General features: G+C 42.1%; 1 protein-coding gene across 1 annotated transcript in view; it reads left to right on the forward strand.

The window, feature by feature from the left end:
- The window catches only part of LOC138655733 (alcohol dehydrogenase 1-like), an 89,587-nt gene that overhangs the window by 22,281 nt on the left and 48,785 nt on the right, over positions 1-18,521 (forward strand). Inside the window, exons 3-4 of the mRNA XM_069743618.1 lie at positions 4,204-4,345; positions 15,004-15,091. Of these exons, the coding sequence (XP_069599719.1) occupies positions 4,204-4,345; positions 15,004-15,091 (230 nt within the window). The remainder of the gene's footprint in view (positions 1-4,203; positions 4,346-15,003; positions 15,092-18,521) is intronic.

An 18,521-nucleotide genomic window follows, 5' to 3' on the forward strand; every position in this document is an offset into this window, starting at 1 on the left:
AAGCCATAAGCAGTAAGGGACTACACTAGTGCAGCGCAAGGGAAGGCTACTGATTTACACCTGGACAAAGGGACTCTGGACTTGCCTCCAAACCGGCTGGACTCTGCCTACCCTGTGATCTGGTGCTCTGGACGCTGAAGTCTTCAGTAAAGAGACTGCAGCCTTATGTCCTCGTTCTTCTCTGCGCCTCTCACCATACCATCATCTACACACCGGGAAGCCTGTGGACATACTTCACCTTTGGGAAGGTATACCATCTAGCTGCCATAACATCACCCCAGCGGACCCCTTAAAGCGGCGTCAGACCCTGACCGAATACCACAGGTGGTGTCACGAACAAACTCTATCCCTTCAAAGACCTTTCCCTTTTACATGGGTGCCCTGGGCCATGGACCGGGTCTTGGCCACCATGACATCCCCCTGTGAATCGCAGGACTCTGTACCGAGTAGCCCTAGCCCGTGGGGCGACTCATAAGCCAAACCTCCAACTCCTCAATTTCCCTGTCTCCCAACCCCACAGCACTGGTCACTACTGAGCATGTACATAAAGTGCAGCACAGATTCATCTCCACTAAAAGATGAGATCCTTAGATCAGGAACAGGACTGACATTTATAGGATATTTCATAACTATACCAATGTACTATGAAAAAATACAGGAAAGATATTTATCTTTGTACCGTGTTAGCCAGTAGATAGAAGAATATTTAGAATTGAGTCCTCAGTGGTTGATACCTTTTTAATGGCTAACTGAAAAGATGGTAACAAATTGCAAGCTTTCGAGACTACTCGGGTCTCTTCATCAGGCATAGATGTCTATGACTGATGAAGAGACCTGAGTAGTCTCGAAAGCTTGCAATTTGTTACTATCTTTTCAGCTAGCTATTAAAAGGTATCAACCACTGAGGACTCTCTAAATAAATATATATGTGTCTAAGGGTGTGTTTGTAACTGAAATCCCGCATCGCTGATTGGTCGACGCCGGGCGCGACTAATCAGCGTTCATAAACTACATACATATACTAGAACGAGAATAACATGAAGGACAGTGTTTGTGTGAGAAAATAACATGGGAGGACGGTCTAAGGGAGAGAACAACATGGAGGACAGTGCGTAAGGGAGAGAATAAAAATTTTCCCCGTTTTAAGTTTATCATACGGTAAAATAAATGGTGTCTTTGAAAACTACACGGGATTTCCTGCGGATGCGCAGCGTTTTTTTCCGTGCAGAAACAATGCAGATCTGCAAGTAATTTACAGTACAATGTAAATCAATGTAGAATAAAAAAAAAATGCTGTGCTGATGGTGCAGAAAATTCTGTGCGCAAACGCTACAGATTACAAGAAGTAGCATGTGACTTCTTTTTTGTGGATCTGCAGCGTTTTTGTACCCATTCCATTATAGAAATCCGCAGTGGTAAAAAGCGCAGCAAATCCGCACCAAAAACGCACAAAAAAAGCGACAAATCCGCACCTGCGTTTTCTCCCAAGAGATGCAGAATCGGCACCAGAAATTCCTAAGCCTAATCCGCAACGGGTGCACATAGCCTATGTCATCCTGTAGAAAACAAGCTGTCAAACAGCGATGGATGACTAATTAAAGTCAGGAGAAATACAATGGCAGTGTATCCAATGGGTTAAAACATAAATGTAAGCGCCAATGTTTGTATGAATACTAGATGGCGGCCCGATTCTAACGCATTGGGTATCTATCAGCGATATTGGTTCAGGATTTAAACACCACTTCACTCATAATGTGTATATATTTTACCCGTAAAATACTTTTGTATTCATTGCCTTATTCTTAAATCTTCATAAATAAACTACATACCATATTTTCCGGCGTATAAGACGACACCCCCCCCCCCCCAACTTTTCTAGTATAAATATAAAATCTTCTTAAGTCAGGGGTCTTCTTATACACCATGTGTCGTCTTATAGGGCAAGTGACCAAAGTGCATATGGTGGGGTGGAGTGGTCCCGATGAAGAAGAGAGGGGGTGTCTCACAGGGAAGGTGTAAGTGGAGTATCCCCCATTACCTCATTGTAGCAGCAATGCTCTCTGTGCTAGGGGGGCGGCGTCGGCGGCTCCTCTATGTGCAGCGTGGGGTCTCCGTGCTCGGGGAGGCGGCGGCTCATTTTTGTGCAGTGTGGGGGCTCTGTGCTGTGGGGGGGTGGTGGCAGCGGCGTATCTCTGTGCAGCATCGGGACTCCGCCGGCATTTCCTCAATGCCCGGAGGCACCGGCAGCTCCATTGCTGCAATGCGGGGGCCTCCGGGAAAATGGCCGTTGGGGGTGGCACATGCACAGATTCAGATCTTGTCTTCTGAGCCCCGATGCTGCACAGATACGCCGACGCTGCCCACCCAGCACAGAGAGCATCGCTACTTTGCTACAATGAGGTAATGGGGGATACTCCACTTACACCTTCCCAGTGAGATGCCCCCTTTCTTCGTCATCGGGACCACTCCTCCCACCCACCCACCATATGGACCCGCCCTATAAGACGAGACCCGGCATATAAGACGACCCCCGACTTTTAAGAATTTCAGGGGTTAAAAGGTCGTCTTATACGAAAAATACGGTACATATTCTAGAATACCCGATGTGTTAGAATTGGGCCAACATCTAGTTCTAAATATTTTTCTATGAAAAAACATTCAGCACATACATAGGGTGCAGTATTATATAATGTATTTAATGAGTTGGACTCTGTCCATTTGATATGGACTCCGACTCAACAGCCCCAAAATGTTTGTGTCATGGTGCAATATGTGATCATTTTGGGCCTCATTTTAAAATTTTGCCTAGGGCCCCACTTTGTCTAAAACTGGCCCTGGCAGCAATGGGTGAAGTTCATCGGAATGAAAAAAAAAAAAAAAAATATATATATATATATATATATATATATATATATATATATATATATATATATATATATATATACACATACACTAGATTGTGGTCCGATTCTAACGCATCTATCACGGTGGCTCAGTGGATAGCACAGTAGCCTTGCAGCGCTGGAGTCCTGGGTTCAAACCCCGCCAAGGACAACATCTGCAAAGAGTTTGTATGTTCTCTCCGTGTTTGCGTGGGTTTCCTCCGGGCACTCCGGCTTCCTCCCACATTCCAAAGACATACTGATAGGGAATTTAGATTGTGAGCCCCATCGGGGACAGTGATGATAATGTGTGCAAAAATGTAAAGCGCTGCGGAATATGTTAGCGCTATATAAAAATAAAGAATATATATATATATATATATATATATCTCACTTAAAAAAAAATGTACTGTGATAAATGGGTAAATGTTCCTGTAGCATGAAATTGCATTCTGGAGAATAAGGGTACCGTCACACACTGCCATTTCGATCGCTACGACGGTACGATTCGTGACGTTCCAGCGATATCGTTACGATATCGCTGTCTGACACGCAGCAGCGATCAGGGATCCTGCTGAGAATCGTACGTCGTAGCAGATCGTTTGAAACTTTCTTTCGTCGCTGGATCTCCCGCTGTCATCACTAGATCGGTGTGTGTGACACCGATCTAGCGATGCGATCTAGCGATGCGTTCGCTTGTAACCAGGGTAAACATTGGGTTACTAAGCGTAGGACCGCGCTTAGTAACCCGATGTTTACCCTGGTTACAAGCGTAAAACTAAAAAAAAACAAACAGCACATACTTACATTCTGGTGTCCGTCAGGTCCCTTGCCGTCTGCTTCCCGCACTGTGACTGCCGGCCGTAAAGTGAAAGTGAAAGCACGCCACCGCTGTGCTCTGCTTTCACTTTACGGCCGGCAGTCACTGAGTGCGGGAAGCAGACGGCAAGGGACCTGACGGACACCAGAATGTAAGTATGTGCTGTTTGTTTTTTTTTAGTTTAACGCTTGTAACCAGGGTAAACATCGGGTTACTAAGCGCGGCCCTGCGCTTAGTAACCCGATGTTTACCCTGGTTACCCGGGTACCTCGGCATCGTTGGTCGCTGGAGAGCAGTCTGTGTGACCGCTCTCCAGCGACCACACTACGATTTACCTACGATCACGGCCAGGTCGTATCGCTGGTCGTGATCGTAGGGTACCGTCACACTATACGATTTACCTAAGAATCTACACTGTTCTGTTTTTGGTTGGACATACTGCCATTTGCATTCCAAAGAGAGAAATAAAAAATCAGATAAACAAATTCTGTTTTCCTACAGATTGTGGCAACTGGAGTTTGTCGTTCAGATGATCATGTTATTAGTGGTTCATTAAGTGGCATGAAGTATCCAGTCATTCTGGGCCATGAAGCTGCTGGGATTGTAGAGAGTGTTGGTGAAGGAGTAACAGATCTGAAACCTGGTAAGGCTTGTAATTTAACCCCTTAGTGACCAAGACAATCTGTACCTTAATGACCAAGCCAAATCTTGCAATTCTGACCACTGATTTTATGTGGTTATAACTCTGGAACACTTAATGGATCCCACTGATTCTGAGATTTATTTTTTCAGGACATATTGCACTTCATGATAGTGAAAAACACCAAAAAAGGACACATTCAAGAAAAAACACCAAAAACAGGCAAAGATGCTTATCTGTCTAAATAGGCCTCAATACAAATGCACAAGCAGGGTGCAGCGGACCCAAACAAAATAACAAATGCACAGGTGCAATACCTAATGAAACAGCCAGCCTTCAATAAGGGTTTGGCCGTGTGGTACACCAATGCACGAAGATAAAATACTCTGTATGTGGCGTGTTCACACAAGGAATGCAAAGCATCTGGCTACAGCCTATTAATAACGCCCTATGGCGGGCTGCCCAGTGCTAAAATGCATCCCGTGTGAACAGAGGCCACAGTGTACAGAACAATTTGGGCCCAGCTGCACCCTGCAAAAAATATACGTGCAAAAAAAACATATAAATATATGTAAGGTATTAGTTGATATTAGGGCCATAATATGGAAGCTGGCAACCCACGCCAAGGGTCCTTGCGTATTGCCAGTCCTACTCTTCATGATAGTGGTAAAATTTCTTCAATACGATTTGCATTTATTTGTGGGAAAAAAATAAATTTGGCAGAAATTTAGAAAATTTTGCAGTTTTCAAACTTTGAATTCATATGCCCTTAAATTAGAGCATTATGTCACACAAGATACTTAACCCCTTTCTGGCATTAGACGTACTATCCCGTCGAGGTGGCCTGGACGGACCCATATCACTACCGACGGGATAGTACGTCATCATCGATCAGCCACACTCATGGGGGGAACACGGCCAATCGCGGCCGGTTGTCAGCTGATTCACTGCTGACATCCGGCACTATGTGCCAGGAGCAGTCACAGACCGCTCACGGCAGATCAACCCCCGGAACACTGCGATCAAACAAGATCACAGTGTTCCGGTGGAATAGGAAAGCATTGTGCAGGGAGGGGGCTCCCTGTGTGCTTCCCTGAGACCCTCAGGACAACGCAATGTGATCGCGTTGTTCAGAGGGTCTCCTACGTCCTCCTCCCTGCAGGCCCCGGATCCAAGATGGCCACGGGATCCTGCAGGGAGTTGGCTTGCCGGCACCTGCTGAGAGCAGGCACCGGCAAGCCTGCAGCACTGCCTGTCAGATCGCTGATCTGATAAAATGCTATGCACAGTGTCAGATCAGCGAACTGACAATATATAGTGATGTCCCACCCTGGTATTAAGTAAAAAAGTTTAAAAAAAAAATAATAAAATCCTAAGTTAAAAAAAAAAATATTCCAATAAATTTCATGTAAATAACAAACAATAAAAGTGCACACTTAGTATCACCACGTCCGTAACGACCCAACCTATAAAACTGTCCCACTAGTTAACACCTTCGGTGAACACCGTAAAGAAAAGCATTTTTTGCCATTTTTTTTTTTCATACTGCCAAACAAAAAGTGGAATAACACGCTATCAAAAAGACGAATATAAATAAACATGACACCGCTGAAAACGACATCTTGTCCCACAAAAAACGAGCCACCATACAGCACCATCAGCAAAAAAATAAAAAAGTTATAGCTCTTAGAATAAAGCGATGCAAAAACAATAATTTTTCTATAGTTTTTATTGTATAAAAGCGCCAAAACATAAAAAATGATATAAATGAGGTATCGCTGCAATCATATTGACCCGAAGAATAAAACCGCCTTATCAATTTTACCAAGCGTGGAATGGTATAAACGCCCCCCCCCCCCTTCCCCAAAAGAAATTCGTTAATGGCTGGTTTTTGTTCATTCTGCCTAACAACAAAAATCGGAATTAAAAGCGATCAAAAAATGTCATGTGCCCGAAAATGGTACCAATAAAAACGTCAACTCGTCCTGCAAAAAACAAGACCTCACATGACTCTGTGGACTAGAATATGGAAAAACTATAGCTCTCAATGTGGTGAGGCAAAAACAATTTTTTTGCAATAAAAAGCGTCTTTTTGTGTTTGACAGCTGCTAAACAAACATCCTCTATAAAACCCGCTATAGTCAATCAAATCCCCCTTTATCACCCCCTTAGTTAGGGAAAAATAAATTAAAAAAAGTATGTATTTCCATTTTCCCGCTAGGGTTAGGGTTTGGATTATGTTTACGGTTGAGTTAGGGGTGTGGTTAGGGTTGGGATTAGGGTTATGGGTGTGTTGGGTTAGGGTTGGAGTTAAAATTGGGGGGTTTCCACTGTTTAGGCACATCAGGAGCTCTGCAAACGCAACATGACTATCTCAATTCCAGCCAATTCTGCACTGAAAAAGTAAAGCGGCGCTCCTTCTCCTCCGAGCTCTGCCGTGTGCCCAAACAGTGGTTTACCCCCACATATGGGGTATCGGCATACTCAGGACAAATTGGACAACAACTTTTGTGGTCCAATTTCTCATGTTACCCTTGGGGAAAATAAAAATTTGAGGGCTAAATATAATTTGTCGGGTAAAAAATGATTTCTATTTTTTTTCATGGCTCTGCGTTATAAACTTTAGTGAAACACTTGGGGGCTCAAAGTTCTCACAACACATCTAGATAAGTTCCTTGGGGGGTCTAGTTTCCAACATGCACTCACTTGTGGGGGATTTTCACTGTTTAGGCACATCAGTGGCTCTCCAAACGCGACATGGCGTCTGATCTCAATTCTACGTTGAAAAAGTCAAACGGTGCTCTTTCCCTTCTGAGCTCTGCCATGCGCCCAAACAGTGGTTTACCCCCACATAAGGCTAGGTTCCCATTGTGTTAATAGTACAGCGCTAATGGACAGCGTTGCATGGCGAAATTAACACCGTGCAACCCGTCCGTTAGCGCACCCATTGGCAGCAATGTTAACGCGCATCGCTAGCACGTGCCATTTTTTGGCACGCGCTAGCGATGTGCCGTTCTTTTGTGATGCGCCTCAGACGCTGCTTGCAGCGCCCGAGGTCCGTTCCCCGCTCTCGCAGATCGGGGATCTGCGCTAGCGGGGACGTTAAACGCGACCCCAAAAAATACATTGCATTAGCACAATCCGCTAGCGCTATGCGCTAAACGGATTGCCCTAACGCAATGGGAACCTAGCTTAAGGGGTATTGGAGTACTCAGGCCAAATTGCACAACAACTTTTGGCGTCCAATTTCTTCTGTTACCCTTGGTTAAATAAAACGAATTGGATCTGAAGTAATTAAAAAGTTAAATGTTCATTTTTATTTATTTTTTTTAAACATTCCAAAAATTCCTGTGAAGCATCTGAAGGGTTTATAAACTTCTTAAATGTGGTTTTGAGTACCTTGAGGGGTGTAGTTTTTAGAATGGTGTCACTTTTTGATATTTTTTTTATCATACAGATTCCTCAAAGTGACTCCAAATGTGATGTGGTCCCTTTAAAAAAAATAAATAAAAAATGGTGTAGTAAAAATGAGAAATCGCTGGTCAAATTTTAACCCTTATAACTCCCTAACAAAAAAAAATTGTTTCCAAAATTGTGCTGATGTAGACATGTGGGAAATGTTACTTATTACAGTAAATCACAGACATATGTCACACAAAATACTTATTAGCATGAAAATTTTTTAAGTTGGAAAAATGCAACATTTTTGCCAAAATTCCGTTTTTTTTCACAAATAAACACAAGTAATATCAAAGCAATTTTACCACTGTCGTAAAGTACAATAGGTCACGAGAAAGCAGTGTCAGAATCACTGGAACGCTTCAACGGATCCCGGAGTTCTAACCTCCTAAAGGGACAGTGGTCAGATTTGTAAAAATTGTCCTGGTCATTAACATGCAAACTACACTTGGGGTAAAGGGGTTAATGTATAACATTTCCCACATGTTTACTTTACATCAGCACAATTTTTGAGACAAAACAAAACTTTTAGTTAGGAAGTTCTAAAAGCTAAAAGTTGACCAGTGATCTCTCATTATTACAACAAAATTTACTTTTATAAAAAATATATATATTATATTATATTATATTTTTTTTTTTCTTTTTTTTTTTTTTTTTTTTTTGGGAACCAGCTCACATTTTGAAGTGACTTTAAGGCTATGTGCACATGTCAGGATTTCTTGCAGAGATTTCGTGAACAAAACCGGACATTTTCTGTGTGGTTTTTTTTTTTGTGTGGATTTTTCCGGAGGTTCCCAACGCAATAATACTGTGGGAAATGCACAAAAAATCCGCAAAATTAATGAACATGCTGCATTTGTGTGTTTTGTTTTTTTTTGTTTTTTTTTGTTGTTTTTTTCCCCCCCGCAGGGGAAAAAACGCAACATATGCACAAAAATTGCGAAATGCATTCTAAATGATGGGAAGCATGTGTATTTATTTTTTTAAATGCGTTTTTATAGCAAAATAAAGCGAAAAATCCAGAACGTGTGCACACAGCCTAAGGGGTCTATATGATAGAAAATACCCCAAAGTGACACCATTCTAAAAACTGCATCCCTTTAGGTGCTTAAAACCACATTCAAGAAATGTATTAACCCTTCACATCCTCACAGGAACTGAAGCAACGTGGAAGGAAAAAATGAACACTTAAACTTTATGAATTAAAATTTTTGCAAAGTGTTTTTTTTTTTTTTGTTTTTTTTATCAAGGGTAGAAAGATGGACAACAAAATTTGTTGTGCATTTTCTCATGACCATGCAGATATCCAATATGTGGTTCAAAAACCACTGTTTGGGCACACGGTAAGGCTCGGAACGGAATGAGCGCCATTTGACTTAAAATTGGCTGGAATTAAGAGTTGGCGCCATGTTGCGTTTGCAGAGCCCTTGATGTGCCTAAAAAGCAGAAACTATATACCCATAAAGTATTTTATCCCAGAGTATATTGGGAATTTTAAACCCACAGGTATAACACAGAAATTGATAACATTAGATCCTCATATTGAAATAGCTCACTTTTTTTTTTTTTTTCACAAAAATCTTGCTTTAGCCCCAAATTTCTCACTTTTGCCAGAGATTAAACCAAAAAGTGGAACACACAGTTCGTTACCTATTTTCTCACCAGAGCGGTGATACCCCACATGTAATCAAGAAGTTCTGTTTGGATAAAGGTCAGGACTCGGAATGGAAGGGGCGCAATATGAATCTTGGAACACAAACACAAATTTGGCCCTATTTGGCATAGATTGTCATATTTGTGTCGTTCAAGAGCAACAGACCTCCCCCATAAATGTATTTTGTGTAAATTTTATTCTTTAATGTATTTCTTGGGAAATAGTGAGTAGTTTGATAACACCATTTTTATGCAGTTGATGCAACACAATGTACGGTAAATATACAATTTACTTTTTTTCACTGTCCCGTTTGATTCTTTTTTGTATGTTCCCAGGAACACGCCTCAGATTTTATTGCTCTTGTTTTTCAGTGTTCAAAAGTACATCCAATATGACACGAATGTGCATTATGGACTCCCAGCCATGCCTATAATAGATGGCGCACAATTTGGTCTTTAGGGTATAATTGATGGAATTTCAGGACCCATTCAAAGCTTAGAGACATTGAGCAAACAAGAAAATCATTCTAAAATTATTACTCAGTGAGACATGCTATTAAAAACATATTGGCTGATTATAAAGCTTTGTCTTGCTAACAAAGCAGTTGTCCCATATTTGCGTATATTATAGCAGGATGAATGAACTGTACTGTATTGAAGGGCAAAATGTGAGGGGAATGCAGTCAACTATGTGACAAAGCTGAGTTTGTTCCAAAGATGAAATACCAGCAGGGCTAGAATGACAGAGACTTTGAGAGACTGATCGTACAACGTCCATTTAGCTCCATCGTTCCCTATATGAGGGACAAATGTGCCCATAGATGTGGTACACCATAGCAAGCTCCCACTCGTCAAGGTAGGAACTGCTATGTGGACAAAATAACCAGTCCCCTACAGAATCTGTAAAGTATTGTCTGGTACAGGAGGTTCGGCAAGAACCAGGCAGTAAAGCCCATAGTGTATAAATACAGAACTTCCTCATTAATAGAGATCCTCCAATAAAATGATCATGCCTGTATCACCGACATAAGTATATAAGTAATGGAAACAAAAGTTTGGTGTAGCAAGACCTAGTAGTAAAAACAGTCAAACTAAGATAAATGGTCAAAAATGTTTGTGAGCAATCAAGTCTTAGAATTAATTTTGATATGACCTGATTTTTCAAGAACATTTGTGGGGTCCACATTCTGGAGTATACGGATGTGAGCATGTGGATGAGAATTTGTCTATCACATACCAAACTATTATTCAGACAAAGTCCTGGAATTCATTGTGAAATGGGGTAAAATATGCGTTACTGATTAAAAATATTTTTATTTCTTGTTCAATAAAAATTCCTCTCTACTGGGGCCCACTAAACTGAAAATATTTAATTATTTGGGGAACTAAAAATTTGGAAATCAATCAGAGGGGTAAAATTGGCTACTTGAACCTTTTATACCAGGGGCTGCTAAAAAGGAGGAATTTGTGGGGAAATGGAACTATTGTGATACCACCATGGTGTGGGGACTGCGGTACTTGGTCCTGCTTCCGAAGCTTCAGCAGTGACGACTGATTGCACTACCATCGGGCTGTGGGATCCTGTGGAAGAAGAGTCATAAATGACGACTCTTCATCACTGGGTGAAAACTGCTCTGCTTCAGAGGCAGATTGTGTCGCTCCCGGAGTTAAGGCTACTTTCACACTAGCGTCAGTACGGGCCCGTTACAGTACGTCGGGCCGACGCATGCTGTGAAGTAAAAGCACAACGGGGGCAGCGGATGCAGTTTTTTTGTAAGGTCCAGCGAGGAGGGAGCAGAGTTACGGCCGCGCATGTGCGGTCAAAAATGGCGAACACGACGCACCAATAAACATTACATGTAGCGTTTTTTGTGCCGATGGTCCGCCAAAGCACGACGCATCCGTCGTGTTGTGTGGCAATCCGTCGCAATGCGTTGATGATGAAAGTCTATGGAGAAAAAACGCATCCTGCGGGAAACTTTGCAGGATGCGTTTTTCTCCAAAACTATGCATTGCGACGGAGGCCAAACAACGCTAGTGGAGCGCCCCCAGGGGCTAGGGGTTACTCGGAGCCGGGCCCTTCTTCTGTTCTCAGTGGGGATGTCACGGTGGCTGACTCGGTCCGTGGCCCTAGGGGAACGTCCGTTGAAAATGAGGGAAAGGTCTTTAAAGGGGTAATGTTCGTGACACCACCTGTGGTATTCGGTCAGGGTGACCGACGCTGCTTAGGGGTCCGCTGGGGTGATGTTATGGCAGCTAGATGGTATACCTTCCCACACGTGAAGTGTATCCCCAGGGCTTCCCAGAGTGTAGATCAGGGGTCCCCAACTCCAGGCCTCGAGGGCCGCCAACAGTGCAGGTTTTCAGGATTTCTTTAGTATTGCATCGGTGGTAATGTGATCATCTGCACAGGTGATGATTCCAACCCCTGTGCAATACTAAGGAAATCCTGAAAACCTGCACTGTTGGTGGCCCTCGAGGCCTGGAGTTGGGGACCACTGGTGTAGATGGTGGATGATGTAAGACGCAGTGAATAATGAGGACACAAGGTTGCAGTCTATTTACCTTTACTGAAGGCTTCATCATCCACAGTCCAGGATAGGGACCACAAGGTAGGCAGAGTCTGGCCGGTCTGAAAGCAAATCCAGAGTCCCCTTATCTAGGTGGAATTCAATAGCCTTCCTCTAGCGCCTGTGTGTTGTAGTTCCTCCCTGCTGAGCAACTCATTAAGGTCCTCACAACTATTGTAGATGTTTAGTCTCTTTCTCTCTGTCCCCCTGACAGATAGGACAAACCCGTATGACTGGTGGCCTGAGGCTTTTTACAGGGACCCTAGAGATGCCCCGGCCCCCACAAGTTGCCACCGTGCCTCCTGGGTATATGGTCGGGCAGCCAACGTGGAATCAACTGTCCTACCAGTCTCTGAAGTAATGGCATAGAGATCCTTACTCCCTCGGTATTCTGGCTACCGGTACTGTGCTTCAGAAGGAGGCAGCCTGCTTCTAGCTGGTCTCCCTCTGGTATTCTTCTCCTTTTGCTATGACTTAGTTTCTCACTCACTGCAACACAATTCCGTTCAATATCTCCTTCTTGGGATGCTGCCGCATGGGATGCAGGCGCAGCTCCGTGTACCCTCGCCTTCTGCAGAACGCAGTCTGGAGCTGGCTGGAACCCACTCCAACCAGCCTCTGCCAAACTCAGTCGGGACTCACTGACTATCTCCTACTCCCTCCAGTCAGCTTCTGCCCTAATAGATAGAAGCATGGCTCCCCCTGGCGGACTGGAGTGTGAAGTGTTTTGTGGTTGTGATACCTGGACAGAATATCTCCTTCATTGCCTTCAGACGTAATATCACTCCCCCTGGTGGAAGAATAACATTACTGCAACGACCAGGACTCTGGGGTGCTGCACTAGTGACGGTAGCCTTAACAGGCTGAATGCTTGCTCTGCGCTAAATGTTCTTCTGGCCTTTATTTAATTTGCCTGTCTAACAAAAAAAAACAAAACCCTAATCTAACATGAATAGCCCTAAACCTAATCTAACACTAGTGTGTGTATATACATTTTTTAAGATTTTTAACAATAACTGCAAAAATGAAAGAAAAAAAAAAATAGAAAAAAAATCTAAGCCGAGAAGGGGGATGACAAAAGGGGGTCAGTGGTCAATGTGGTCTAGGGTAGACACAGATGTAGATGTGATTTTTGTGAGTTTTTCTTCTTTCACAGGGCATCAATCTGACTTAGTGTATCGGTCTTCTCTACCAGAACAACTACAAAGAGAGAAGAGGGAGGGACAGCCCAAGTGCTGCCATATTTACAAATATTGGGAGCTTTTGATCACTGTGATGGGGTCTATCACAGTAATCAAAAGCCAGCAACCAATCAGAAAAATCTCAGCGGTTGCCATGTGCAGGCACAGTCACAAATGTTACCAAATGTGTTGGTTCCCCTGCTGCTTGTCGCATATACTTTTTTCATAGACTTCAATGTCAGTCCCTTGTGACTTGTGTCCGACTCATCTGCAACTTAGCTGTTTTACTTGCAGCAAAATCAAAGTTGTAATATTGTCGTAAGTTGCACAATTTTTTTTTTTGTGTTGCACAACTTAAGAGAATTGCTGTTGCACGACACATGTCGCCATGTACACCCAGCTTAAGGTCAGAGACAGACTGCCTTATTTTGCATGCGAGAATCGCATCGTAAACCTTGTACTGGCAGTCAGCTCTCCTGACCTGAGCTTGACAGCTGCATAGTAATCCATCACGCTGTCTTGGTCAGGAGAGGTGCCAGTCCAATCCCATGTAGTGCGATGCGATTCTTGTCTCGCACGAGAAATGCGCAGTCTGACTCTGTCCTAAAGGTAATAGGTATGAGCTGATGGTTTTTTTTTTTGTTGTTTGTTTTTTTTAACTGCCAAGAAAAATTTTATAAGAACAGAGGTGTGAAACTAACATAACGCTAGGCACAACTTTTGTTTAAAAAAAAAAAAAAAAAAAAAAAAAGTTACTATTCAAAGTTCTTTCAGAATGAAAATCAAAAATACTTTTGCAATTCGATTACTCAATTACAGATTTCTCACAATTTAGTGTCTTGAGCTTCTATGTATTTCAAAAACCTGACCGGCATATCCAAACATAGACTAAGTGTGAACAGGTGCTGAACCTAAAGTTGCCAACTCTTATATAGTTAAATAAATAAGGCAGCACACTGCAGCGCTGAAACATGCAAACTTGAAACACGAAATTTGAACTGCATTATTGCACTAGAAATATGAAAAATGAGAGCGTTTAGCGCATAAAAATGGCCAATTTTATGTGTACCTGGTAGCCCCTTTACGGCATCTGTGCCGGTCAGGTTTTTGAAATGTATTCTTTAGCCTTCTGATCGTGCACTTCGCCTCCTAGCCACAGGTGTTTTAATTACAGCAGGTCCCATACCCCTCCACAGAGAGAGAGAGAGAGTTTTAGTCTAGGAAGAGGTTTCACATGTACCCATTCAGATGGAGACGTTTATTCTCAGCGAGGTAAGGCAAGTGTAGGACCTGGTATAAGAGAGATGCCGTAAAGGGGCTACCAGGTACACATAAAATTGGCCATTTTTATGCGCTAAACACTCTCATTTTTCATATTTCTAGTGCAGTAAGGCAGTTCAAATTTCGTGTTTTCAAGTTTGCATGCTCTAGCGCTGCAGTGTGCTGCCTTATTTACTTGAGCTTCTATGTAGACCTGAGACTCCATTGTTACAACACTGCAAGAGCTTGATCAGATGAAGCCTGGCTTGCACATGAAGTTGGACATTTAGTGCTAGAGACCATGCATATTTACACCTTAAATGGCTTTTATGGTTTTTGAGCAAAAAAATGCTATGTACCTTAACCTTTTAATATGTATAGCAATATTGAAGTCTGTGTTAATTGCAGTGTGCTAAAGCACTTAATGTAGAAGTTCCCCTATAAATGTCAAAATAGCTGACTGATCTGTACATGGAAGAATAGTTATGCAGAATAAATTGGAAATGACAACATTTTCATTATCATTCCTTTTACACAGGAGACAAAGTCATCCCATTGTTTATGCCTCAGTGTGGAAAATGCAGATGCTGTGTGAATCCAGACAGTAATGTTTGCTACAAAGCTGAGTAAGTAATAGTTAAATCAAGATCATGCCAACTTATCTATTTTCCATGGGGTATGTATAATGGGTTAAAACTAAGCAAACATACCCAGGTTTTGGCATTTGTTTAGCACCTTAGTGGATTTTGGATTAAGTACCTTAACATGAGATTCAGGTTACTCCCCTGTTAATCCCTGAACTACAGGTACAGTCAAGGCTAAAAGCGTTGTCATCGTTGAAATTGCTTCAGAAATTTGAGTATTTCTCCCAGGCAGTTATTGGAATTTTACATGTTTTGTTATACATGTTTAATTCCCTTGTTTGTATTGCAACAACACAAAAAAAGCAGAAAGAAAAAAGCCAAATTGGACATAATTTCCCACAAAACTCCAAAAATAGGGCAAAGAAAATTGTTGGCTCCCTCAACTTACTATTCGGTTACCCATCTTTTGGAATAAATAACTGCAATCAATCACTTCCTTTTAACCATCAACAAGCTTCTTACACATCTCAACTGAAATTTTGGACCACTCTCTTTTGCAAACTTCTCCAGGTCTCTCACATTTGAAGGATGTTTTCTCCCAGCAGCAATGTTAAGATTTCTCCACAGGTGTTCAAATTAATTTAGATCCAGACACATTTCTGGCCACTTCAGAACTCTCCAGTGCTTTGTTTCCATCCATTTCTGGGTGCTTCCTGAAGTATGTATGGGATCGTTGCCCTGCTGGAAGACCCATAACCTAGGAGGCAAACATGGCTTTCTGACTCTGGACAGTACAGTGTTGTCATGCTTCTGGATTCAAACACTTGATCCTATGTTCTGTGGTTGGCATCTTTCGGCTGAGCTAAAACAGATGAACCTTTCCTTTAGTTGTTTTAGTTCTGATATCTTTGTCGGTTTTGGGTAACAAATGATTTTCACTTGCTGTGTTAGACCATCCTATCATTTTGTGGGTGCAACTTTGAATACCTTCCCATACTGATGTTTCCTGCTTGGATTCATTCACTTTGCTGTAGTTTGTATTGATTGCAGTATTTTTGTCTGTAATTCCTTAGTGAACTGCTACACTAGCAATCCTAGGAGATGCTGAGGACATTCAGGGTGAGCCGCCATAGAGTTGGGGCATCTTTACGTTATCTTGGGTTACCAACCTCCGCAGTGAGGCAGGAAAAGACCAGGGTCAGAGAAGGGTGTCTTTGAACCTTCACCGGGACTGTGTTCTTTTCTTTGCAGGTCTGATCCCATTTTTGGTTAATAGTAGAATGATGTGCTTTACCAAAAAACCTAATCTTGGTCTCCTCTTTCCAAAAGACTCCATCTCAGAATAACTCTGTGAAACTGCAGAGTAGCTTTTTTTTTATCTATGTTTAGCAGTAGGGTCCTCCTAAGTATCCTGACATAGCATTTCATTTTATTCAAATGTTGAGTAATTGTTCGAGCCGATGCGCCCTGAGCCTGCAGGACAGCTTGCGTTTCTTTTTTTTTTTTTTATTTATCCACCTTTCAAATTATCCTGCATTTCAAGATTTCGTCAGTTTTTCTCTGCCATCCATGTTCAGGGAGATTAGTTCCATGGGTTGTAAACTTCTTGATTTATTTGCACACCATGGACAAAGGAACATCAAGATCTCTGGAAATGGATTTATAACCTTGAGATTGTTGATATATTTCAGCAATTTTGGTTCTCCTATTTCTGTTCTCCATGCTTAGTGTGGCGCACACACATACACACCATTCAAAAGTGGAGTCAACTTCTTCCCTTTTTATCTGGTTTCAGGTGTGATTTTCATATTGTCCACAACTGTTACTTTCCACAACTGTGTTTGAAAAAGCATCACTTGAATGCTTGAAATAAAGTTGTTTACCCACATTTTTGGAACGATGCAAACAATTGTCTAGCCCATTTTTGGGGCTTTGTCTGAAATTATATCCAATTTGCTTTTTAATGTTATAATTTTTTGTATTTTTTTTTTGTGTGTGCGTGTTACAATACATGCAATGAAATAAATGTGCATAACAAAACATGTGTAATTGTTATTTTCTGGAACTACTTCAAGAGTGCCACTTTTGCCCATGAATGTATGTCCGCGATTATCTTTCTATAAATTTCATACAGAGATTCTCGGTTGCTGCGTCATGCTCTATTGACAAAGCTGTGATGATGACCTCAACACTACAGCACGTGACTAGTGATGAGCGAGTGTACTCGTTGCTCGAGTGACCTCCGAGTATTTATGACTGCTCGGAGATTTAGTTTTCATCATGGCATCTGAATGATTTACAGCTACTAACCAGGCTGAGTACATGTGGGGGTTCCCTGGTTGCTAGGGAATCCCCACATGTAATCAAGCAGACTAGTAGCTGTAAATCATTCAGCTGCCGCGATGAAAACAAAATCTCCGAGCAGTCATAAATACTGAGCAACGAGTACGCTCGCTCATCACTACACATAACCCATGTAGCCCATCGCTAGGCTCACTACTTGTTTAATCTACATAAACATTTGTCCATAGAAACACATTTAAGGACTTAGTTTCTCATTATACATATTTGATACATTATCACAACATGTCAGTAAAGACTTTGGCAGGCTGGGTTTCATATAACAAGATAGTGTCATGACTTGGTTTGGAGATTCAATCCACTGACCTGTTACTTTGTGGTTGGTTCATCTGCCTACAGAGCGATTGCATTTTCTTCTCTGTTCAAAAAAGGGAGGAAAAAAAACAATTGAAACCATCAGTATTGGGTTTGTTTCTCTTCAGGTGTTTTTCCATTCATTTTCCTGTTTTGGTCTGCCCTATCACATTCTGGGTTGGGTTTATATGTTCACCCTTCACTGCACTTCCTTGCTGGTTTTACTTCTAGGTGGACTTGGATTTAGGAGTTCCAGTCCTTCAGCTAAGGGGTGTATCTTACATGGTAAACACCAGATGAATTTATTGCAATCAGTATGTTAGTATTTTTCTTCCAGTTCCTTCTTCCTTTTACCTCTTTAGGTCTCAGGGAGGTTATACTTGTTCTGTTTATTCTTGGCGCTTCTTAGCTGTCCCTCTCTACCTTTTTTATGAATGTGTTTTAATTTTGTCACCCTGGGTTTTCATGCACATTTTACTCTCCTCTTGTTGGCAGTTTGTTGCAGCTCCCCTTCTGGTTCCTCAGGAGGAATGCGAAAACCCTCTATGGCATTTTAGGGAGCCAGGTCCGAGGTGGTGTGTTTTTGAGTTATGCAGCTAGGGGCTTCTTACCCTGTATAGCAGGGGTGTCAAACTGCATTCCTCAAGGGCTGCAAACAGGTCATGTTTTCAGGATTTCCTTGTACTGCACAGGTGATAATTTAATCACCTACACACATAATGATTACAGCACCTTGTGCAAAGCTAAGGAAATCTTGAAAACACGCATGGTTTGCAGCCCTCGAAGAATGCAGTTTGACACCCCTGCTGTATAGTGA

The sequence above is a fragment of the Ranitomeya imitator genome, chromosome 1 (genome assembly GCF_032444005.1).
Source record: "Ranitomeya imitator isolate aRanImi1 chromosome 1, aRanImi1.pri, whole genome shotgun sequence".
NCBI lineage: Eukaryota > Metazoa > Chordata > Amphibia > Anura > Dendrobatidae > Ranitomeya > Ranitomeya imitator.